Here is a 25048-nt window from a genome sequence, read left to right as displayed (position 1 = left end):
GTTCTTCTGGTTTGCGCCAGCTGGGTTGATCTCTGGATATTTTCATTTGTCTTTGGTCTGCTGGTAGGTTGATTGGATTTTGGATGATCTAGGATGGTTGGCAGACTGTTTGTAGGGCTTTCAGGAGAATCCGGGTCATATGTGTCTCATCCTCCAGCAGGCGGGCCCACCGTATTAGTCTGGGTTCTCTAGAGAAACAGAACCAATAGGGGGTGTGTGTGTGTCCTTACCTAGGTTAAGCTTCTTCATCCTCAGATCTACTTCTGTTAATTCTCTTGTCATGCCATGTCAATTTATATTTTTTTATATGTCTATATGATATATATGTATGTATGTATAAAGGGCTTTATTATAATTGGCTCATAATTATGGAGGCTGCAGTCTGCAAGCTGGAGACCCAGGAGAGCTGATCCTGTAGTTCCAGTCCAAATCCAAAGACCTCAGAACCAGAGAGCCGATAGTAAGTTCCAGTCCAAAAGCCAGCAGTCTTAAGACTGAAGAAGAGCCAGTGTTTCAGTTCTATTCCAAAGGCAGGAAAAGACCTATGTTGCAGCTCAATGCAGCCAGGCAGGGGTTCCCTCATACTCAGCCTGTTGTTCCATTCAGGTCTTCAGTTGATTGGAGGAGGCCCACTCACTTTAGGGAGGACATTCTGCTTTACTCAGTCTACCAGTTCAGATGTTAATCTCGTCCAAAATCACTCTAACAGACACACCCAGAATAATGTTTGACCATATGTCTGGGCACCCCTTGGCCCAGTCAAGTTGAAACACACAATTAACCATCACACCTACGTTATTTCACATAGTGGTTGCCGGGGTTTAAAGAACAGCAAGAGTAGAATTTAAGGCCTTTTGAGGACTAGATTCAGAACTCACATATCACTTCTGCTGTGTCCTCTTGGTCAAAACAAGATACAAGGCCAGTCCAGATTCAGTGAGTGGAGAAAGGGACTCCACCTTTTGACTGGAGAAGCTGAAAAATATTTTGATCATTTTTGCAATCTCTCATGCATGGTCTTTGCTGTCTTCATTTATATGATGATATCCTTGATTTTTATTCATACCATGTCTTATTGATAATTGAAGGAGAAATAGAGATTTTAATCTATTGCTCCCTGTTTTTATCTACATAAAAGACTGTCATACTTCATAATTAGATCAAGAATCTAGTCTTTTAATAGTCTATTCTAGTCTACTTTCTTACCTAGGTTAAGCTTCTCCTTCATCCTCAGATCTACTTCTGTTATTTCTCTCGTCATGCCATGTTTAGAACCTTCTCTTCCTCAGTACAATGACCTGTGCTAGATGAACTGTCATTTATAAGGCTGAGCTTCTTCGTATTTTGGTTGAGGAAGAAGCAGCCTGAATCTTGGAGGGCTTGCTTTTTAATGCATCGCTTATGCACTACTGAATAGCTAACATCTGTTCCCATTTGCTCTTGAAACAGAAATTAGGTAGCAGGTGTGTATTTTATAACTTCTGCCAAAGACCTCAATATTTTTTCTTTAATTTGTCTGTAATGAGATCTCTCTAGGCAGAACTGAGTGTTAGGGGAAAAAAAGGGAAATAGTTTATAAGGGCATAATAGTTTTTTCATTTTTTAAAAATGCTGATTATATTAGATCTTGATAAAAGTTACATTTTTAAAAAGTTATACTTAAAGTAATTTTGTCTTTTTTTCCAGGTATATGTAATGCATACTTTAGCAGCCTCACTTTCTGCTTGTATTTATCAGTGCCTTTGTGGTAGTCATAACTACAGGTAAATGTCTTTTTTGTGAAATTTTAAAATGCTTGCAGTAATCGATAAGGTTTCAGATTTTATATGCTCTTGCTGTAGAAAACCTATACGGCACTCCACTTTAAATAATGCAAAAGCATGTGACTAAGTTGTGAGTACTTTTTTTATCTTTGAAATTTTGGCTTATGCCTTTATGGCAAATAAATCACAAGTAAGCTCTTATCAATATAACTTATTTAGCAGCCTTTTAATGATCGCTGCCGAATACTAGACGTTGTGATATTTAGCAGCCTTTTATTGATCACTGCCCAATGCCAGTGTGATGCACTGAGATAAGGTCTCCTTCCTTAAGGTCAGTCTAGTTAGAGACAAACGTGAACTGATAAATGATGTGTAACATGGCATTTTACTTGAACAAGTACTATAATATGATAGTAAAAAGCTCAGGGAGCACAGAGGAGGGAGTGGCTGACTTGGAATTGAGAAAAATTTTACAGAAGAGTTGGTGTTTATAATTTTTCTCTGTATGTCCTAAGGTTTCACTATGATTTATCTAGGCTTTTTTAAAAAAATTATGTTTGACACTCTCTGTCTGTCTTTATCCTTGAAATTCTCTGTCTTTATTTCTCCAAATATTTTAGCTTCTTTCTTCTATTTCCTTTCCTATTAGACAGATATTGGAACTTGTGGGTCTCTCGTATTTTTCTTTTAGCTTTCCTCTCATATGTTCCTTTTCTTTATTTCTGTGTCCTTCATTTCAGGAGAACTACTGGCTTCATTTTCCAGACACTAATTCATTCTTCAGCAACGTCCTGTCTTTTATTTAGCCTATCTGAGATTGTGATTTAGAAATTCTGTTTTTAATTTTTAAGATCTCTGTTGATTTTAATAGCCACTTTTATTTTTATAATTTGTGTCTTTATTTCTTGATATCTTTTTAACCTCTCAGTGTAAAGCACTTTCCCTAATTTTCTGATAAGTCTGCTGCCTCAGGTACAGGTGTTTCAATGAGTTTGTTGTCTCTTACGTGATGTCAGTCTTCGTTGGTGTTGATTTTTGGTTGTCTGTTTATCTTACCTATTGAATTCTCCCGTGGGTAGCATCAGTTTACTACTCTGGTTATGTATTCCCAAGGTAGCTTCAGCTTGATTTCTTTGACCTTGGTTCTTCAACTCAAGAGTTCATTTTCTTGTTACTGACTGTGGCTGTATTTCCATCAATGTGTTTTTGTCTTATCGTTTCCATAGGCTCACTGTAGCGGGGGGGATTCTTTTTTTGTTCGTCTGCCATCTTAAAACTGGAAAGTAAAGCAAGAGAAAGTATTTACAAATGCATCAAAATGTTATGACTAGTAAGACTTGCCAATCAGAACAGATCTAAACCAATAAATGTGCTAAATTTAAATATTATATCAATTTGCTTAACGTGATATAGGAATTTCTGACAGGATTTAAGAAAACTTTTTGTATCATTTTCTGTCACATTTATGTCAAGCTGCAAGTTATTTTGTTCATTCATCTGTTTTCTTAGTTTTAGCTTAAAGTGCCATTTACTTTAGGAGAAGCTTACTCTGAATTCCCAAATTGTGTGAAATACTCCTCCCTTTTGCTTTTATAGCGCTCTATACATAGGTTTTGTCTTTAAAAGCAATGTGATAAAATTATCTGTGTCTGATTCCCCCACCAGACTATAAATTTCATGGGGACAGAAACCTTGATTTTGATATAACAACCCTGATGTAGGGTAGACTAGCTGTTAAATATCAAAGTGAACCTAAACTGGCTTTGTTTTTACGCAGATAACCTTGTTTTAAAGTTTGATATACCAGCTTGCTACTTGTGGTCAATAGTGATTTAATTTTCTCATTTGTACATATTCCGTCTTTCACTAAATAAATATACTTAAAACCTATCATGTGTTTTAATTTAGAAAATTTGTATATTTACACTTAAAGGGCACTTTCATATAGCACTAGACTATAGAGTACAGTACTTAGATGTAATAGCAGTATAACTAATAAACGAAAATTTGTATTTAAGATAACCTAAAAGGTAGATCTAAAATGTGGAAATATTGCATGTGAAATTCAATTTAGATCATTGTATATTATTATTATTGTTTTATTGTTACTATTGTAGGTTATTGTAGATTATTATTACTTAAGTGTTTTCTTCTCTTAGTTCATTTCAAACGAATCAGTTTACTGGAATGGTGTATCAGACAGTACTGCTTCCCCATCGACATTCTTTGAAAACAGGAAGCTTAGATGAAGCAGTAACTCCCAATACGTCACCAGCTCAATGGCCAGGTACAAATAATTTAAATATGTATGAGTTTTTTGTTAGGCTTATTGAATTTAATCAGATGAGGAAAAATTAGGTTTAGTTTGGTTTTGCTGTATGATAATCATTATTAAATATTGTTAGAATCGATACCAGTTCAGTATTCACCACTCCTTACAAATTATGCAGTTACTTAACCTTAGTATTTCCTTGATCATTATGCTAAATAACTCAAATGTTTTGTTGTATGACTTTTTGTAATTTTGCTTTTATCATATAGAAAAACATTTGTTATGGCAATTAAATTTTATCTATCCAATTTGAATCATATTACAGATTTTCAGTGTTTCTTTAAATTGAACAAATAGCTCAACATTCGTGCATTAACATAATAACCTAGTCTGTGAATCTGGAGAAGAAAATGTTTTAATCCTGATGCAATAAACTTTTTTCAGAAATTGGAAAATGTAGTTAATTTTTTAAATTTATTGTCAATGGTAGCTCTGTTTGTTTTTTGTTCTAGGAATAACTTCTCTAATTCGACTTTTGAGTTCTTCTGGTGAGGAAGCCCAGTCTGGGCTAACAATCTTGCTCTGTGAGATTCTCACAGCAGTGTATCTTAGTCTGTTCATCCATGGCTTGGCAACACATTCTAGTAATGAACTATTTCGGATTGTGGCCCATCCTCTAAATGAAAAAATGTGGTCTGCTGTATTTGGTGGAGGTGCGCATGTTCCCAGCAAAGAACAGACACAGTCAAAAGCTTTACCTGGTTAGTTTTTAACCTGTTTTATTTTATTTTATTTTATTTTAAGGCTGAAGCTTTATTTATTCATCTGAATCATTTTGTCATCTGTAGTTGCATTTTAATTTATTCACAGAAAGTTCTTGTTACCATTTTCTTAAAGCATGAACAAATAGTTTTTATGGTGAAAATAGTTTAAAATTTCTGGTGCAATTTTCAAACTTTAAGATACTTATGCACCAGTGATTAGAACTATCTAATGTAATTTTCTTTTACTATTGAAATTTTCATTTGTTTTAACATATACTGTAACATTGGTTTTTGTTCTATCCCAAATACAGATTCTCTCTTCTTTCTTTGGCAGGAAGGCACTTTGCTATGCCTAGCCCCCACCAGGTAGTGGTATTCTCCATGGAATGTGTGGGCTTTTCCAAAGCTCTTTCAGCCATCAGTTCTCATAGCCCTCCCAGTCTTGCAGGCAAGATATTAGCTTTAGAAGTAGGCTTTTACAGTTCAGCTTGCTTTGTGTTGTTTTGGAGGGGTTGGGGTACAGTGGGCCAGTTTTGTTTTGTTTGGCACTTAGAAAATTGAGAAATTTCCTTTAATCAAGCCATATTTTTGAGTTAAAACTATGATTAGCATTTTAGAAAACATCTCATTTTTAATTCTGCTTTTAAATTCTCTGTTTTGATGTCTTCTATCTCCTAGACTTTAACGTATTTTTAAATGTGTAGAAAAAAGGAAATGTCAGTGCTAATCACGGTAAATCAGCTTATGGCTTGAAATGACTGGAAAAACATTTAAAATGAGGCTGCTTTATGTGTTACATATTATAATTCTGGCCATTAGGGGTTTTGGATTTCTAAGTGTTTGTAATACTATGAAAAGTAAATATTTTAAACAATTGTATCCCCCTTTCTCAACTTTCTAATATTGAAACTATATGTATTATATTTATTTAAAGATTGAAATACCAAGCTTTTTTGACCTGAAAAGAATCTTTATGATGCTTTCTGCCTTTCTGTTAAGTTTTCTTTTTGTAACTTTATTATCCTATATGTGATCATCTTGGTTTTCAAAATTTTTAAAATATTTTAATTTTCATAACATCTGTTTTCTAATTTTTAAAGAATAATTTCCTGTGCTTTATTTTCTTATATCAATAAAAAAAGGAAAAGACTAACTTCTTGTGAAACTTACCTTGGAATATATACTTAACTTCAGATATCTGAATTTAATTGAAGAAAGTCTAAGAGTAAGATATATAGCTCAATTGAGATTAGTATTACATAAATAATTGGTAAATTCATTTTGGCCCTGTTTTTAACGTATTCTAAGAGAAAATCTGTTAAGACCCTGAACTTGTTAATGTGACATGTTAAAAAGGGATAAATTCTTGCTATGGAATGTCCACATAGCTGTAAAAAGTTAAAAATACATTTTTACTAATCAGTCAGCAGGTCTCAATTTCAACCAGTTTTGTTGAACACAGATAGGTAAAGAACCTTACTCGAAGACCAGGTTGTTCTTTGTTTAACCAATTAGATTTAGTTGTTCTAGGCAAAAATACCATTATGTAAATTATTTTTCAAGGACTGTCATAAATACCATCATAAACTATATCCCACTGCTTATCTAATCCTAAATAATCAAAGTGGCCAAAAATTATCTGCATCTATACCTTTACCCTCTTGCATTGGGACATTGTAGTCAAATAATGTAGAATACTTAAAATATGTGGTTCACTTAGTGGTAGGGCTGGATGTAGCCACATCCAGGTTATGTGATGCTCATCTGTCTTTGAGAACCCAGAAACTATTCTGAACACACTCAGTCGTGGATATAACTGAAGGAGCATTCACAGAAAACAGGAATGATGTGATTCATCAGTTTGCTAACCAGAAAAAAGGAGTATTCTCAGTGAATGATGCAGCCAAAGGCCTGCTGCTTCCAAAGCTGGTCTAGTTTGAGAAGGCGCAAGTAGAAAAAGAAAGAAATAGGAAAAAAGGGAGGAGGGAGTGAAGATAGTAGATAACAAAGGCAGTAATAGTAATTAGAAGCAGCGGTCCTGTGAAGCAAATCAAATGACAGTTGGAGAGAGAAAATCGGAGAACAGAAAATCAATGAAGGGACAAGGGACAAGAAGGAGCAGCTTTCAGTATATGGCAAAGGTCTGAAATCTCAGTTTTTAGCACACCAGCTAAAGTAGCACAGCAGCCTGATTAATTTTAGGTTGTAAGTTAGCATTGCTGTTTGTTTGGATTACTGCTAAACACAATCATGATGTCCCAAGAGTCTAATGGCTTTAGATAATATTCAATTGTTGACCAAGGGAATAAAATAATGTGTTTTAGAAAAGTTGATCTGAATTCAGCCAAAACTAATACATAGTTTTTGGTATCTAAATTGGCCAAATGAAAACTGACAAGTCTGGAATATTTCATTTCACTGACAACCTAATCAATGTCAAAGTATTGTATATTGAAGATGAAATACATGCTTAGAACCTAAAAATCTGCCTTTTAAAAAGTGTTTTCATAAACTTAGTGTTAGGAGAGGAATTTAAAAGTCACCATTTGTTTTCCTTTTCTGTGACAAATTCTGATTTTAATTTTCTTTGTGGTAATGAACTCATTAACTAAATTACATTTCTCTCTACTTGTCTGTTTTATACTTTATTAATTCTTTTAGTGACATAAAATTTAAATGTGACTTAACCTTTCTAATATAAGAAAATGATAGATGGTTTTTATTAAACTTTAGCTTGACATGTTATAACAAAAATGATAATATACATAAATCAGTAACATTTTTAAATCAAATTTAATTTACTTTGTGAATTCCACATCATGTGATAATGAAGCATTTATTTTTTCTAATTAATAAAAAATGTAGTGCAGGTGTATGTTCATGGAGTTCTGAATTATTCTGTTATGATTAATTTTTAAAGAAGAAATCAGCTAAGCAATAGCAATTTTTGAAAAATTACTTTTTTTCTACCAACAGTTAGAAATCCATACTTTTGCTTTTTATTGTATATTGTAAAGCAAAACAAAATATTTTAAGGATTTTTACTATATTTTGTAATAATATTTGCAGTTATAAGAACTGAATTTTCAATTTTTATCTTGATAAATTTATAGTACTGATTTTTATGTCTTCAAATTAAGGAATATAATATAAAATGTGTATTTTATTTGTGGTAAGCATGTCATATGTTTTTTTGTTGTTGTTGTGAGACTGTTAATGATGTTCTTGACATTTTAAATTATATTTTCGGCTTCGAATTTGATAATTTATGTTAAATATGGATCAGAAAATCCAGATGTTTTGCTTTTTGCCATAAAACTTGTATAAAAATAGAAATTTAGTATTCAGAGTTTAGTGATTATACATGTCGTTGCTATCATTTCTTTAGCAAAATAGCAACATTTCTTGACCAGAAAAGATAAGACTACAGCATATTTAAAATAGAAAACAAAATCAGCTATTTAAAATATAGTTAATATGCCAAACACTTAACTGGCTGGTGAGCCACAAAATAACTAGTTTTGCTGGAAAAGAGAATACATTTTTTGTTAGAGTCCTTTGACAGACTTTTCCTTGAGGGCCATATAATCGAAGTTGTAATTTAAAGTTTAAAAAGCATTCTATTCATTCATGTAAAGAACTACTGGGGAAGGCAAATTCTTAAATAAGAGTGGTGAAAGCATAGAAGGTAAAAGAAACACTCTAAGAAATGCACATATATAAGTTTTTACAGATAAGTATCTTTTTATTTCACTGCTAAAGCCCGATGCCAAAGGAAAGAACCTAAAAAGAAGTGAAACATCTCAGCTGTCTCACACAGTATTTCTTACTGAGGCTAAGAATGTGATCTCTATTTCCAACCCTGTTTTCTAATTTTTCTGGCAGTCCTCAGTGCTGCAGCGAAATAATGTTAGCTGATTTTCTCCATTCTAGTATTTTTTTGTGGTAAAAAACACGTAACATAAAATTTACCACCTTAACTGTTTATGTACAGTTCAGTAGTGTTAAGGTACATTCACATTGTTGTAAAACAAATCTCCAGAACTTTTTCATTTTACAAATGTCAAACTCTATACCCATTAATCAGCGGCTCCCTCTTATCTCCTCCCCCATCCCTTGATAACCACCATCTACTTTCTGGTTTTTGTTTTTTTTTAAGATTTTATTTTTTTCCTTTTTCTCCCCAAAGCCCCCTGGTACATAGTTGTATATTCTTAGTTGTGGATCCTTCTAGTTGTGGCATATGGGATGCCGCCTCAGCATGGCCTGGTGAGTGGTTCCATGTCCATGCCCGGGATTCGAACTGGCGAAACCCTGGGCCGCTACAGCGGAGCTGGCGAACTTAACCACTCAGCCACGGGGTGGGCCCCTACTTTCTGTTTCTTGAATTTGACTCCTTTAGATACCTCATATAGGGGGAATGGAACAATATTTGTCTTTTTGTGACTGGCTTGTTTCACACAGCATAATGTTATCAAAGTTCATCTGTGTTGTAGCTTGTGACAGGATTTCCTTCCTTTTTATTGGGTGAATAATATTGCATTGTATGTATATCCTCTATTCAAATTTTTAATAAATTTGTTGAGTTTGAGCAGAAATCTTATAGAAGATCCATATTGTTGCCTTCAGACTGATTGAAAAGTAGTACTCTAGGTCAGTTATCTCCAGACTTTTTTACATAACCCTATCCATGAATGATGCTTGAGTAAACCCCCAATATATACATATTTATTTATTTATAAATACGTGTCCTATTGTTGACAAATAGGACACGTTTCTTCATCTTCCCTTTCCCTCTGTCGTCCCCTCTCTCCCTGCCCCTTTCCATCTTCTTGCTTCCCCTGGTGCCTTCCTTCCCTCCACCCCCTTCCCTCTCTTCTCCTTTTCCTCCACTCCCCCTGTATTTCTCAGTTCTTTCCCCTTCTTCCCCTTTTTCTCTTCTTCTCTTCCTCCTTCACCCCTTCTACTTAATAAAAAAAATAAATCTAAATAGAAGTTGTAATAGTTTCCTTCTGTGCTCCAATGAATCATTTTGAATACCAAGTACCTTGGAGACTACCTTGCTCTGGTTTGGAGACAAATCACTACTTTCTATTAAAATATTCTTCAATTAAATTTTATGGATTTTTATGAAGCAAGAGCAAGCAAGGTATTGCGTGAGGTAATGATCCTAGGAAGAGCTTGAGAGTCAAACACTCTTGATAATATCACCTGTCAGACATTTTTTTATCATTAATTTTATTCTTTGAGGATTAAGAAGTATGTTAAATTCACTCTTCCTCTAATCTCCTGTTTTGGGTCTTTTCCTTTTAGAAATCTTTGAAATTAACTTGTAAAAATCATGTTTTACATATAATTTTGAGGATGTGTTTCATACTTAATTTGTATTCACATACATTTGTACTTCCTCACACTTTTTACCTGAGGTACCCCTAATGATAAAGGGAGAGTGACTATATATGTGTCGTTTAACGACAGGGATATATTCTGAGAAATGCATCATCAGACAATTTCGTGACTGTGCGAACGTCGTAGAGTGTACTTACACAACCTAGATGGTATAGCCTACTACCCACCTAGGCTATATGGTACTAATCTTAAGAGATCACTGTCAGTATATGCAGTCCAATGTTGACCAAAACATCGTTATGCAGCGCATGACTGTATACATCTTAGGAGACCGCTTAAACTGAATTTATATTGCTGAAAGCAAGAAATAGATTTGAAATCTATTTCATCTTAAACTTAATGACTTTTATCTTCACCACATCGATGTTTCTTTCAATATAAAATGTTTTAAGTCATCAGTTAAATTATTTACTTTTCTCCCCGCACTCCCTAAATTATGGAGCTAAATTTGAAGATCCAGGATGTTGGGGAGCACATCCCCTCTTTCTACTCTTCTTGTGTTCTTATGGGTGGAGTAATAATAAAATTGACACAAGACCAGATTAACAGAAGAAAAACTCAGTGTAATATCTACATATTGGAGATCGTAGAGGAATGATGCTCAGAGAGTGAACAAAGCAGGTAGTATATATATCTTTTATATAAAGAAACACTAAATTTGTGAGGAATGACAGGTCAAAGAAATTTAGGTTTGAGGTACAGAGTTAGAAATTTAAGCAGAGTTTAGGCTGAGGCAGTAAATTAGCAAACTTTGTTTATATAGGCTTCTTGACTCTGAATTTCCTCGCTCTGCTGATAAGGATGCAGGGAGAGCATCTTTCACATGGCAGGTGTATTTCCTGCTTTAAGGGGGAACAGAGACAGGAGGGTCAGAATGCCGTTTTTGCTTCTCAAGTAACTTTAACTCAAAGCAATCATTGTGCTGTTGTGGGATATTTTGGGTAGTCTGCCCTGGGCCCCAACAAGGCCAATGTGCCTCCTGAAGCTTCATGACTCTGGCACACTCACGAAGCCCTGTGCATATGGGTACCTTAGATTGAGAAAGAGAGAATGAGATAGTTTTGCCGGTTATTTTCAGGTCAGTTTTTAAAAGAAATATTTAAATCTAGGTTCACGTATTAATTTTGTTGTGTCTGATATAAAATGTTGAACTGAAAAAGTAAATGTTAACTTACTAGGCTTTCTCTTCTTATGTTTTAATTTTAATCAAAGCAATATATTTGTGTGGTAGCAAATCCAGTAGTACAGAAGAACTTAGGATAAAAAGCAAAGTTGTCTTTCTTATTCCTCTGTACCTCCCATGTCTATTCCTTAGATGTAACCTCTTATCCATTTTTTTTTCTTTTGAGTTCTTGTGGGACTTATTTCTGATCCCAAGAAAACCACTAAAGCATGTGCTTGGGGTGAGGATAGGGGTTCTTACAAGGGAAAGAAAGCATATTTGCATGCTCAGTCTACTATCTTGACTGGGAAGCCCACTTTTAAAAAGTACCTTTTGTGAATCCAAAGCAGCTAAGAAATTTATTTTTAAAATATATGTCAGTACATGGTTCTGTCTTCTTTCCCATGCCTACAATAGTTTTTCTTTACTTACTTTCTAGCCTCTTCATGCCCCTTATAATTCATTAAGCTCTATATCCAAGTTCCTTTTCAGTTCTCCCTAATACTGATTATTTTCTTATATTACTAGTAAAGTAGCCACTTACCCCCTTACTGATGGAACAGTAGAGTCATTTTTTATCCAAGGAGTGTCAGAAGTTCTTGATATTTGATTATTAGCATTTTCAAAAGCAAAGAGTTGAGCACCCAGCAACTATAAAGTCTCTGTTGGAGTTCATAACCCAACATGATTGAAGCATAAAATTGTCTTAGATTTTGCTGCAATTTGAGGGCAAAAAAGAGGAAGCGTCTAACGTAATGACAAACTACGCATCATTTCTTATTTGCTAAGGAGGCATCACTCAGGTCCTTTTATTTATAGCATTCAGTGCTGTGAACCTGTTTGCCATTTTTCCCCCTATTGTCTTTGTTCATCAAAAGTGTTTTGATAAGTAGTTTTATACTTCTGTCATTGAGTCTGTAACTTTAAACATTTCCCCCCAGTGTGATTAAGTTCTTATTTTTATGTCGTGTGTCTGGGTTCAGACTGTACTTCCAAATGTTTTCTTTCTTTAAAAACCCTCTTATGTTTTCCTTTAAAAACTCTACTTTTTTATGACATACCAATCTTAGCAAAATCTATTAATTTAGCATTGTTTGTAAGTTTTATTTTTCCAGAGATCCCCTAAACTTCTCTGTCCCCCTGCCTTCTAATAATCTAAAAACAAAACAAGCAAAATAGTAATGTTAAAGTCAAATGATAAATTTATCTTAAACTATACCATTAATATTTTGAAAGGTAAAAAAACCTTTATATTCTAATTTTTTTGCTTGAGAATTTGGTAAAATCACTGTTTAAGTTTTAGAATGTATATAAATAGATGCAACAGGTATATTAGGAACGTGATTGTTGATTATCAATTGCTAATAGGAACAGAGGAAAAAATTATATATTTAATCTGATGGTTCCTTTTAAAGTCAATTGAAAGATTATGTAATAATTATACCACTTTTAGCGATCTAATCTGAGAATACTAATTTTATTTATCTTAATTTCCTTTTGTTTTGTAACTAAATTACTCTGTTAAACTCAGCTTGGCTGTAGCTTGATATAATGCATGAGCATGCTGTTTATGCAAGCTGAGTAGCTTCAAACAATAAAACTAAATTGTATTACAGCACAGATTTTTGCTTTCTTTGGAAGGTAAGTAAATTCCCTCTGGAACCATTGAAGGAGAACATTCGTGTGCTTGAATGTGGAGGTGTTCGCCTATCTATTAGACCATACCTGTGTCTGGGAGATCCTTGATTCTCTACTGGTGATTTGCATTTTGTGATTTGATGGATTTGTATAAGGATTTGTATTTGTTTAAGGATTTGTATAACTTGTTTTTCTATGCTAATACCTTCAATAGCCTAAGGTAAAATACTAAGAGAATACTAACTAAGTATTTAGAAGTTAAAACAATAGTTTGCATTTTCTCCCTCTTTATTATTCCATTGACAAGAAAATTCCTTCTCCAAGCCATTTATAAAAGTCTGGGGGCTGGCCTGGTGGCAGCGGCTCGGGGTTCCCGGGTACGGACCTATGTACCGCTTGGCAAGCCATGCTGTGGTAGGCGTCCCACACATAAAATAGAGGAAGATGGGCACAGATGTTAGCTCAGGGCCAGTCTTCCTCAGCAAAATGAGGAGGATTGGCAGCAGATGTGAGCTCAGGGCTAATCTTCCTCAAAAAAAAAAAAAGTGAATCAGTTTAATTAAGTAGTTACAGTGTTTGAATTTTTTTAGATTTTGAATGAAAAATGTAGTTTTATGTACAGATAAAATGTCAAGTGATTAGTGAGGAATCTCATAAGTAGTGGTTGCCTTTAATAACTTTAACATCCCATGATATATTTTTTTTCTGTGATATTCCTAAAAAACAAAATAGAAGGATGTAGATAATTTCTTGTCGTGGTCTTAGCTAAATTTTGGGCTCATTTGTTGGCAGATAGTATATCTTGTTACCTACACGTACAATAGGTAAGTCAACATTCAGAGAGTGAGGGACAAGTTGAATAAAAGCAGAGATTGCTATACAGGGTGATTTTTGTCTCACTTCCTCTACCTATTTTCTTACCTTACTGTCATCATAGTTTCACTTTTTTGTGTGTACTTATTTGTTGTTAACCTAAGGTCTTATGTAAAGATAGGTGAAATCAACACAATGAAAATAGTACTTTAATAATACTTCACTTTGTTTTTAATAGTTTCTTCACTAGTGGAAGAAGGAGAGAAACAGAGCAAACGTTTTAGGCCATCAAAAATGTCTTGCAGAGAATCTGCCCCGCTGACCTCTTCCTCACCACCAGTAAGCCAGGAGTCACTGGCAGTCAAAGAGAAGTTCATCCCACCTGAGCTCAGTATCTGGGACTATTTCATAGCCAAGGTAATAAAAGTGCTATTCAGATCAGTATTTATGTAGTTAAATGGAAATGAAATTGTGTAAAATAAGTGTAATTGTTGGTGTTTCAAAATATTTTCTCACTCTAGTGTAGAAAATTTTTATTTTATCAGGCTATGTTACCAAAAAATATTCTCTAAAATATTTTGGCTGTATTTCCGACCAGTTTTTAAGGCTATTGTTTGATAAATTATGATTTTTGCTTTTCTTTTGAAGTAAAGTTGATATACAGTATTGTATTAGTTTCAGGTGTGCATCATAATGATTAGATATTTATTTACATTACAAAATGATCACCCCGATAAAATAGTAACTGTCATCATACAAAGTTAATACTATATTTCCTATGATTTTTGCATTTTCAACAAAACACAATTCTTAGTAAGTTGAAAAGATAAATTGGTTAAAACCTTAATGCTAATGTACTTGATAGTAGTTAAGGAATCAAGGCTGCCAGAAGTAAAAGTGCCATCCATACTCTCATTCCTTTTCTATACTACAGGCAGTCCTGCAATTCTGATATAGACAAGTTTCAGTTACCACTGGTTTAGTTAAATAACATCAGTCCCTCAACAACGTGGTTCAAATTTAAGTTACCACAATATGTTAAATGTGGGTAATAATAAAAAGTACAGATTTCCTTGCTAGCTCTTTATTCCACAAATCACTATGTAAATAGTGGATGCACCACATGATCAATGACCAGTCACAACAGTTCTTTCAAAGTTTGTTGGTGATTGGTTATTTAGTACCTGTTATACAGTTCATACACAAGACAGAAAAGCATGTAGTTGTCTTGCCTCCTAGTCTCTGAATCCAAGTGACATTTTACAAAGTTGGATAATCACAAGAGGGAAGTGACTAACAAAGATGGAAGTGCAACAAGAAAATGAAAAGTGATAGTACTGGAAGTGAAATTCAAATCAAACGTAAAAGAAGTTATAGAAAAAATAGCTAACTTCAGGAATATTGATGTTGCTGTCGTTTGGGAGACTCTAGATGTGCAACCAGAAGAACTTTGTGAAGGCCAGATTATTAAGATAAATGAGGAAGGTGTGACAGGATGAAGATGTTCCAGAGTGAAAGTGGTAAAAAAAACTTCATATTAAAGGGACTCTGGGGAGTATTTCACAACATTGAAAGCACAAAGAATAAAATCTTGAAAGCTGATACAAACTTGAAAGGAGTATGATAATTTGTAAGGATTAGAAAAGATGCTTGCTTTGTATCCTAAGTTATAGAATTAGAAGAAGGCAAGTGCTATTCAAAGTATTCTTGACAAATTTTTTACAAAGAAATAAAACACTTTTTTTTTTTGAGAAAGATTAGCCCTAAGCTAACGTCTGCCACCAATCCTCTTTTAGCTGAGGAAGACTGGCCTTGAGCTAACATCTGTGCCCATCTTCCTCTATTTTATATGTGGCATGCCTGCCACAGCATGGCTTGATAAACAGTGCATAGGTCCACACCCGGGATCCAAACCAGTGAACCCCGGGCCGCCAAAGTGGAATGTGTGAACTTAACCACTGCACCACCAGGCTGGCCCAAAAGTAAAGCACTTTAATTCTCAATGTTTCTAATATTTTAATTACAGTGTACTAAATAAATATGATTTTTACTATGTTTTTAATTTCCCTATACATTTATAGCTATACATTATAGAGTTTTTAATGTTCATTTCCCTGTGAATTATAGTTTTTAGTGTTTTGACAAATATTTTTAACAGTCACAGAACATTTGTAATTTTTCCTTTGATTATTAAGATTACTTTGCCTGATTTCAGCTTGCATGGTCATTTTTACATTCCTGCATTACTGTGAAAAACAACTGCCTGTATATATCTTCTGCTTCTCCTGTGATCAGCCCTCATTCTCAACTTCTGGATGTTCTCTTTACTTCCTAGTATTAATTGACACCTAACTATTTTCTGATGACACTGATCCCACTGGTCTGTTAAGCAGTGGCTTTTATTTTTCTCCTATCCTACACGCTTCAGGGTAAAGAAGGGTGTTTGTATCTCCTTGTTCCTCATTGCCTTTTGCAGTCATTCATTCATTCAACAAATTTTTATTCAGCACTTTATTTATCTGGGAATATCTTTATTTTGTCTTCATTTTTGAAGCATAGTTTTGCTGGATATAGGATTCTTGATTAGCAAGGCCATCCTTAGCTGTCTTGTTCCTTGATCTTGTTAAATTTCTAGTTGGTCTGCCCTTGCCCCAGTCTGTATCACAGCCACAGGCTAGTTGAGATGTTAGCCTTCCCTAATTGTTTGTTAATGTGATTTCTGTTGTTTTTGACAATGTCACTGGCATTTTTTTTTTTTTTTTTTGAGGAAGATTAGTTCTGAGCTAACATCCACTGCCAATCCTCCTCTTTTTGCTGAGGAAGTTTGGCCATGAGCTAACGTCTGTGCCCGTTTTCCTTAACTTTATACATGGGACGCCTTGCCACAGCGTGGCTTGGTAAGTGGTGTGCAGGTCCATACCCAGGATCCAAACCAGTGAACCCCGGGCCACTGAAGCTGAGTGCGCAAACTTAACTGCTGCGCTGCTGGGCTGGCCCCTGGGGTAGAATTTTTATTAAACTCAGCCCCCTCTTGCCAGGCAGCAGAGTTCTTAGTCCTCACAGACTGCTTTGAGGGCCCCCATAGAACAACTGCAGCACAGAGTGGCAGGGATGGGGCTGGGAGTAGCCCCTGGCCAAAATGGCAGATTCTCACTGTTTTACCAGAGATTCTGTAAATTTTTCTTGAATAAATGCTTCTCTATGTGCTATATGCATTTGGTCAATTTCCAATGTCTTTATATGCTTGTTTTTGACAACTTTGTCTAGTTTTATTATTACTTTCTGGGGAGAGGACTTGTCAAGCTCCTCACTTAGCTGTTCCAGAAGTTCTACCCTCCTCACTCTGTTTCTTTATTGGGCTTCCTTAGACCCAAGATTTTTTTTTTTTAAAGATTTTTTTTTTTATTTTTTCCTTTTTCTCCCCAAACCCCCCCCGGTACATAGTTGTATATTCTTCGTTGTGGGTCCTTCTAGTTGTGGTATGTGGGACGCCGCCTCAGCGTGGTTTGATGAGCAGTGTCATGTCCGCGCCCAGGATTCGAACCAACGAAACACTGGGCCGCCTGCAGCAGAGCGCGCGAACTTAACCACTCGGCCACGGGGCCAGCCCCTAGACCCAAGATTTTATAACTCTTCTTTTCAAATTTCCACATCTGCTTCTGCATCCTCAGTCTTAACTGATGACCTCATCTTTTTTTTTTTTCTTCTTTCTTTTTGCTGAGGATGATTAGCCCTGAGCTAACATCTGTGCCAGTCTTCCTCAACTTTATATGTGGGTCACTGCCTCAGCATGGCTGACGAGTGGTTTAGGTCTGCACCTCAGATCCGAACCCATGAACCTGGGCCACTGAAGCAGAGTGTGCTTAACTTAACCAATACACCCCTGGGCTGGCCCCTGACTTCATCTATAAAGTAATTTAAAAAAATAGAATGAGACAAAACTCTTTCATCATTCCATCATGAAGCTATAACTACATTTGCTCCCATCTTATTCTTTCCTTCTGTTATTATGAAGGAAGGGTCCTTCCTATCAAAGACTCCAGTTCTCTTCTGAATCCCGTCCTTTTCTTCTGTGCTATGTCTTCAATACTCTCCTCTCTATTGGCTCCTTCCCATCAGGACAGAAATGTGCTCTATCTCCCATTCCAAATCCTGCTTTGACCCCAAAACTTTTTCCAGCTATTATTGTTCCATTTCTCTGCTTCCTATTCTCATTCAGCTTTTCAAAGCTTTATACACACTTTCTTTCTATTACCTTAGGTCCCTTTTATACTTACCCATTGTATGACTTCTGACCCACCTACTCCACTGAAACTGCTGTTGTTGAGATTCAGGTGGCAGCCATGTTATCAAATATAACTGAAACTTCTTTAGCATCATCTTAGTTGACCTCTTAGCAATATTCAACACATGTGACCATTGCCTCCTTTTTGAAATACTTTTCTCTCATTCTCTTGATGCCAGTCTTTTCTAATTTTTTTTTCCCTAACCTTACTATTTATTCTTTCATAGTCTCCTTTCCTCATCCTTCCTTTTCTACCTGACCTGTGAATCTTGATCTTCTTCAAGATTTGGGTTTTTGACCTTTAGTTTTTCTAATACCTCTCACAACTGAACTCTTCCTGTTGTAGTAAATGGCATCTTCATCCTTATAGTTGATCAAGCCAAAAACTCAGAAATCGTCTTTTTTCTCTCTTTCCCCTGCTCTCCAAATTTGCCCGCAAATCTGTTAGTGCTTTCCCCAGAAAATACTGTGAATCTGTTATTTCTCTCCATCTCCATCACAAACACCTATATTTAGACTGCCAACTCTTGCCTTAGTTACTGAGGTCTCCATTTCTACTCTGACCATTTGACTTTTCTCTCTTAAGAGAGTGGTCATAGTAATATTCTTAAAACATAAATCTCAATACCCATCCTCTACTTAAAACTCATTAGTGGCATTCCATTACACTCTTTACTATGACCTACAAATAGCCTACCTGATCTGTCATCTGCCATCCTCTTCAGACTTTCTCCCAACACTTGTCCTCTTGCTTCGGTAGGCTTCAAAGTACATTTTTTTCATAACAAACTCTTTCCCGTATTAAAGCCTTTCTACATACTATTGCCTAAAATGGATTGCTTCCCTCTTGTTATATGGCTTATTCCTTCTTTTCCTTTAGGTCTCACTTAAATGCCACTTTTCAAAGAGGCCTTTCATGATCGGCTTATCTCAATTCTTGTTAATGTTCTCAATCCCAACTCTGTCTTTTTTTCTTTATAGCACAACTAAATACAATTTGTATTTATTTTCTATTATTTGCCTATTTTTTCCACTAAAATATAAGCTCTATGAGGGCAGTGACTGTGCGTATGTCTTAAAAATTCTTATATCAAGTATATTTTTGACACATAGTGGATACTTTATAAATTTTTTTGTTCAATGGATGAATAAATAAGGAAATTGTATAGTGATGTTGAATGCATAGAATGTCAAAAAAGAAACAGCCAGGGGCTGGCCCTGTGGCCGAGTGGTTAGGTTTGTGTGCTCCACTGCATGCGGCCCAGTGTTTCGTTGGTTCAAATCCTGGGTGCGGACATGGCACTGCTCATCAAGCCATGCTGAGGCAGCATCCCACATGCCATAACCAGAAGGACCCACAATGAAGAATGTACAGCTGTCCACTGGGGGGCTTTGGGGAGAAAAAGGAAAAAAATAAAAATCTTTAAAAAAAGAAAAAAAAAGAAACAGCCAAATACTGGTTATTTTCCTATAATGAAATATCCAAAAATAGGATAAATTGCTAATATTAGACTATGTAATAGAATGTGTTAAAGCAGATAGTTGAATGATAAAATATGTAACTTTTTTTATTTTAGCCTTTTCTACCCCCTTCCCAAAGTAGAGCGGAATATGATTCAGAGGAAAGTCTGGAAAGCGATGAGGATGATGATGATGATGTTTTAGCTTCAGATTTCCATCTTCAAGAGCATTCTAATTCAAATTCATATAGGTATGGAATATTTAAAGTTTCTTTAAAAAATTCATCATGGCTTATATACTTAATTTTTGAAAATAATACATGTGAAATCAATAGCTTGGTGAATTATAACACATTATACCTCAGATTTCTTTAGTTGAAATTGTTAAATTCCTTTCCTTAACAATAATTCCACAGTTAATTTTTGATTATCCATGAATGGACAATCTATACTTTTTATGAGTCCCCACAGATCTTGCTATTAGATTATTCTTTGCCCTTTACTCTCTGAGATAAATAAACCCCACTGTTTTAGCCAAGAAAACCTAATGTCTTTTCAGTAGAACACTAGTACAATCAGCCTGCATCTACGGATTCAGCCAACTGCAGATCGTGTACTATGTTTAGTGGGAACCAGTCCTCCACAGATTCAGAGGGACGACTGTCCTCTGTCAATGATTACTGCCTTAAAAATGGCTTGCACATATTATACAAATTATAAACGTTCAAAATGCTTACGTTCAGCTCCAGTGCTGCATTATCCTTACATGCATGAGTGATAGTAAATTATCTTATTTCTGTTCATATGTTTACATCTGCAAGGTATGTATATTTTATTAAGACGTAGTATGTTAATAGTGTGATAGAAAAACATAAATTTTTCCAAAAGAAACAAGTAATATATTAAGGGAAAATGAAATACTCCTTTATTGAAAGGAAATATTATTATGAGATTTTTTGCTTACTAGTGTACTAGGTTTTTTTCCCCTCTTGACCTAATTTTGTTTTTTAAATATATACATGGCTCAAAAAAACTGTGTAACTCAACAACAGAAAAACCCAAATAACCCAATTAGAAAATGGACAAATGACTTGAAAAGACCTATTTCCAAAGAAGATGTACAACTGGCCAATAAGCACATGAAAAAATGCTCACTATGACTAATCATTAGAGAAATGCAAATCAAAACTACAATGAGAGGGGCTGGCCCCATGGCTGAGTGGTTAAGTTCAAGCTCTCTGCTGCTGCGGCCCATGGTTTTCCTGGTTCGGATCCTTGGTTTGGACAGGGCACCACTCATCAAACCATGCAGAGGTGGCGTCCTACGTAGCAGAATCAGAGGCACTCACAACTAGAATATGCAGCTGCGTACTAGGGGGTTTTGGGGAGAAGAAGAAGAAGAAAAAAAAAATAGGAACAGATGTTAGTTCAGGTGCCAATCTTAAAAAAAGCCAAAAACACCACAATGAGAGATCACCTCACACCCATTAGGATGGCAACTATCAAAAAAACAGAAAATAAGAGTGTTGGGAAGAATGTAGAGAAACTGGAACCCTTGTTCACTGTTGGTGGGAATGTAAAATGGTGCAGCCGCTATGGAAAACAGTATGGAAGTTCCTCAAAAATTAAAAATAAAATTACCATATGACTCAGCAATTTCACTTCTGGGTATTTACCCAAAAGGATTGAAAGCAGGGTCTTGAACAGGTATTTGTACACCCACATTCATAACAGCATTGTTCATAATAGCCAAGGGGTAAAAGCAACCCAAGTGGCAGTCGACAGATGAATGCATAAACAAAATGTGGCCTGTACATGCAATGGAATATTATTCAACCTTAAAGAAAAGGATGGAAATTCTAACACATGCTACAACATGGATGAACCTTGAGGATGTTATGCTAAGTAAAATAAACCAGTCACAAAAAGACGTATAGTTCCACTTGTATGAGATACCTAGAGTAGTCAGATTCGTAGAGACAGGAAGTAGAATGGTAGTTGCCAGGGGCTAGGAGAAGGGGCAAATGAGGAGTTATTACCTAATGGATATAGTTTCAGGTTTGCAAGATGAAAAGAATTCTGGAAATAGATGGTGGTAATGGTTGCACAACAATGTGAATATACTTAAGTCCACTCAACTGTATACTTAAAAATAGTTAAGATGGTAAACTTTATGCTGTATGTATTTTACCCCAATTTAAAGTAATAAAAAGCCACTAATAAGTGTGTTTCACTTGAAATAGAGAAGCTGAAGTATCTTTTTTTAATTTAAAAACAAGCAAAACTGTGTAAAAATGTGAAATCAGAAGTCTCACATTTCCCTCTTCCACCCAATTCCTCCTCTACATCCTCTACAGACGCTCGTTTTTATTAGTTTCTGGTTTATCCTTCTGTTTGCAAAAATAAGTGTGGTGTGCATGCATGCGTGCAAAATCTTATTTCCCCCGCTTTCTTACACAGAAGGTAGCATACTATGTATAATGTTTTATAACTTGCTTTTTCTTTATTAATACATACTGGAGTTCACTCCATATTGACGCTTAGAGATCCTTCAGTATTTTTGGTGGCTATCCTGATATTCCATGGTTCAAAACTAGTCTGTTCAACCAGTACTCTGCTGGTGGATAATTTGGTTGTTTCTGCTCTTTTGCTATTATAGATAATGCTGACATGAGTAACTGCATGCATATATTGTTTTGTTTTTGTGGAGGTATATCTTCAAAGTAGATTCCTAGCAGTGGAATTGTTGGGTCAAAGAGTGGTGTACTCTTCTAAATCCCTAAGTAAATTTTTAACAGATCTACTGTTTACTTTATTTTTAGTTGGTCATTGATGCGCTTGGCAATGGTGCAATTGGTGCTCAACAATTTGAAGACTTTCTATCCCTTTGCAGGTCATGATCTTGCAGGTAATAAATATCTTAACATGAACTAATATTGCCATTGCTTTTAATTTACTATTTTCTATTTTTTTCAAATAGGAGAGAAAAAGTTTAATCACTTCCTATTGTAGAAGATAGGTTTCTTTTAACCAAATCAACCATGTGTAAATGTGTCAGTCATCTTGTTAGGTGCTCTTAGAAGGACAACATCCAAGAAAGCAGGGGATCTGAACGTGATGTGATTGACTGTACTGAGACTGTATTAATAGCTCTAGCCAAGGCGTTGGGGAATTTAATGGTGGTAGACACACAGAAAAGTAGGCAAACACAAAAACTTTATGATTATTAACTCCAAGGAAGAAGAACTTTGTATAAGAAATAAAGGGACATGATAGTATGCCAAGTGGTTCAGCTGTGATCTGTATTTACATACAGATAACAAGGTAAACACCAAAATACCCATTTAACCAAAAGTTAGTATGTGACTGTATTAGAATGATGGAGAGAGGAGTTTATTCCCATATTCCTTAGTGCTAAAACAGTAGGTCATTTCTAAAGTTAAAAAATCAAGTAGTCACAGTACAAGCAGAGGTAAATAACAGGAATAGCTAAAAGTTGAAAGTGGGATCCAGGACTCGGGAGCATGGAAAGTGCCAAGTTTCATGGTATTATTTAACTGTTTTTTTCTTAACTTTTGTGTATGATTATCATTTCCTAAACAAATCTTAGTTACATGCCATACAGAAATTGGGCTGATGCAAAGGTTTAAAGCAATTAATTTTCCTCCCAGATACGTTTTCATAATATTTAGCTACATTTTTTTCATGTAAAATTAAAGTCAAAAGCCATAATTGGTATAGCGGTAGTTTAAATCAGAAGTCACAAATGTTATTCCAAGTTCTAGTAGTATAGCTGTGATGTAGTTTTGACTTAGATTGCCCTTTGACTTAGTTTGCCCTTTTTCTGTGTTGTCCTAGGCCACCTAATTATGTTGAGATGCTGTACATATTTATGAAATCCTGTTTTTAAACCTTTGCATTTCTAGGCCCACCTCTCTTCCACATCTTCTCTGCCAAAAATGTGTGTTACTATCTTATTTCAGTCATTCTTCCAATTAAATATAGCATTTTACTGTAGAAGGTACATGTGGGTCAATTTTATTTTCTCTTTTTAGAGCTTCCAGTTAGTTCGCCACTTTGTCATGCAGTTCTAAAAACTCTTCAATGTTGGGAACAAGTTCTTCTCCGACGACTTGAAATCCATGGTGGGCCACCTCAAAACTATATCGCAAGTCATACCTCTGAAGAGAGTTTGTCTGCAGGTCCTGCAATTCTCCGCCACAAAGCTTTGCTGGAACCTACAAACACTCCTTTCAAGTAGGTTTTCCTATGGATACTGTTTTCAAGTCTAAGTTTTATTAAATCAGAATGTTGTCAGGTAGTATTTAAAGAAAAAATATTTAATCCTTCTAAGTTTAATTTGCTGTTCTGGGCTCATATCTGTGTCTTTGTGTGATGCAAATTGTAGTCCAGAGGTTAAGCAAACATTTCCATATAGTAAATATTTAAGGCTTTGCAGGCTCTACAGTCCTTGTCACAAGTATTCAACCCTGCCATTGTCGAGTGAAAGACCCATAGACAATAAGTAAATGAATGGGCCTGGCTGTGATCCAATAAACCTTAGTTTTGAAAATGAAAGGTAGGCTGGATTTGACCCGTGGGACATAGTTTACTGATGCCCACTCTGGAGCAGTGCTATTCAAAACAGCCTGTGAGCAAACTGTTCTACTGTCCATGAGGAAATAGTGTTTGCCTCAAAAGGTAAATCAATGCAGTGCCTGCTTCATCAAGAAAGTCTTGCTACAAAAAATGTTAACTGAGTGTACTTAATGGCTTAGTGACATAGTTGATTTACATTCTTTCACAAGTTCTTATCTCATTGCAAGTCGATAGCAGAGTTCATAGACTGGTATGTGTTTGCAGACAACACTTTGAGTAGCTCTGCTTTTATATGTCTTCTAAGCGTACCCATTTTGTTAGATCTTACATTCTTAGGCTAGGGGTCAGCAAACTGTATCCCATGGGGCCAAATCCACCCCTCCTCTTGCATTGCAAATAAAATGTTATTGGATCACGGCCACACCCTTTCATTTGCATATTACCTATGGCTGCTTTGAGTGGCAGAATTGAGTAGTTGTACAAGAGACTACCATATAGCCCACAAAGCCTAAAATATTTACTCTCTGGTCCTTTAAGAGAAAATTTTGTGATTGCTGCCCTGAGATGATATGGTCTGATTCTAGTTAATTTTTGTTATAAACATTCATTTAGCACCAAGGAAATGTGGTCGAGTTAATCAGAAATTTCTGAAGTGTATAATTAAATACACTATCTCGTAGATCCAAACACCATCTGGCACTGTCTGTGAAGAGACTTTGGCAGTACTTGGTGAAGCAGGAAGAAATTCAGGAAACTTTTATCAGAAATATATTCACAAAGAAAAGATGTCTAAATGAGGTCTGTATAAGTTAAAACCTGTTTTACTGTTTTATTATTGAAATCTTTTGTATTATGTAACCATAAAGCATAAGCTTCATTTTGT

General features: G+C 35.3%; 1 protein-coding gene across 5 annotated transcripts in view; it reads left to right on the top strand.

The window, feature by feature from the left end:
- The window catches only part of DMXL1 (Dmx like 1), a 137898-nt gene that overhangs the window by 72768 nt on the left and 40082 nt on the right, over positions 1-25048 (top strand). For 3 of the 5 annotated variants that reach the window (XM_070569483.1, XM_070569481.1, XM_070569480.1), the window contains 9 exons: positions 1687-1763; positions 3923-4050; positions 4548-4796; positions 5134-5247; positions 14060-14238; positions 19684-19817; positions 22389-22474; positions 23622-23823; positions 24846-24963. In XM_070569483.1, coding sequence (XP_070425584.1) covers positions 1687-1763; positions 3923-4050; positions 4548-4796; positions 5134-5247; positions 14060-14238; positions 19684-19817; positions 22389-22474; positions 23622-23823; positions 24846-24963 — 1287 coding nt within the window. The remainder of the gene's footprint in view (positions 1-1686; positions 1764-3922; positions 4051-4547; positions 4797-5133; positions 5248-14059; positions 14239-19683; positions 19818-22388; positions 22475-23621; positions 23824-24845; positions 24964-25048) is intronic. The other 2 variants (XM_070569482.1, XM_008516045.2) reach the window with 1 other exon arrangement.

This window comes from Equus przewalskii, chromosome 13, assembly GCF_037783145.1.
Source record: "Equus przewalskii isolate Varuska chromosome 13, EquPr2, whole genome shotgun sequence".
Classification (NCBI taxonomy): domain Eukaryota; kingdom Metazoa; phylum Chordata; class Mammalia; order Perissodactyla; family Equidae; genus Equus; species Equus przewalskii.
The sequence above is the reverse complement of the archived record's forward strand: the minus strand, read 5'-3'. Positions and strand labels throughout refer to the sequence as shown.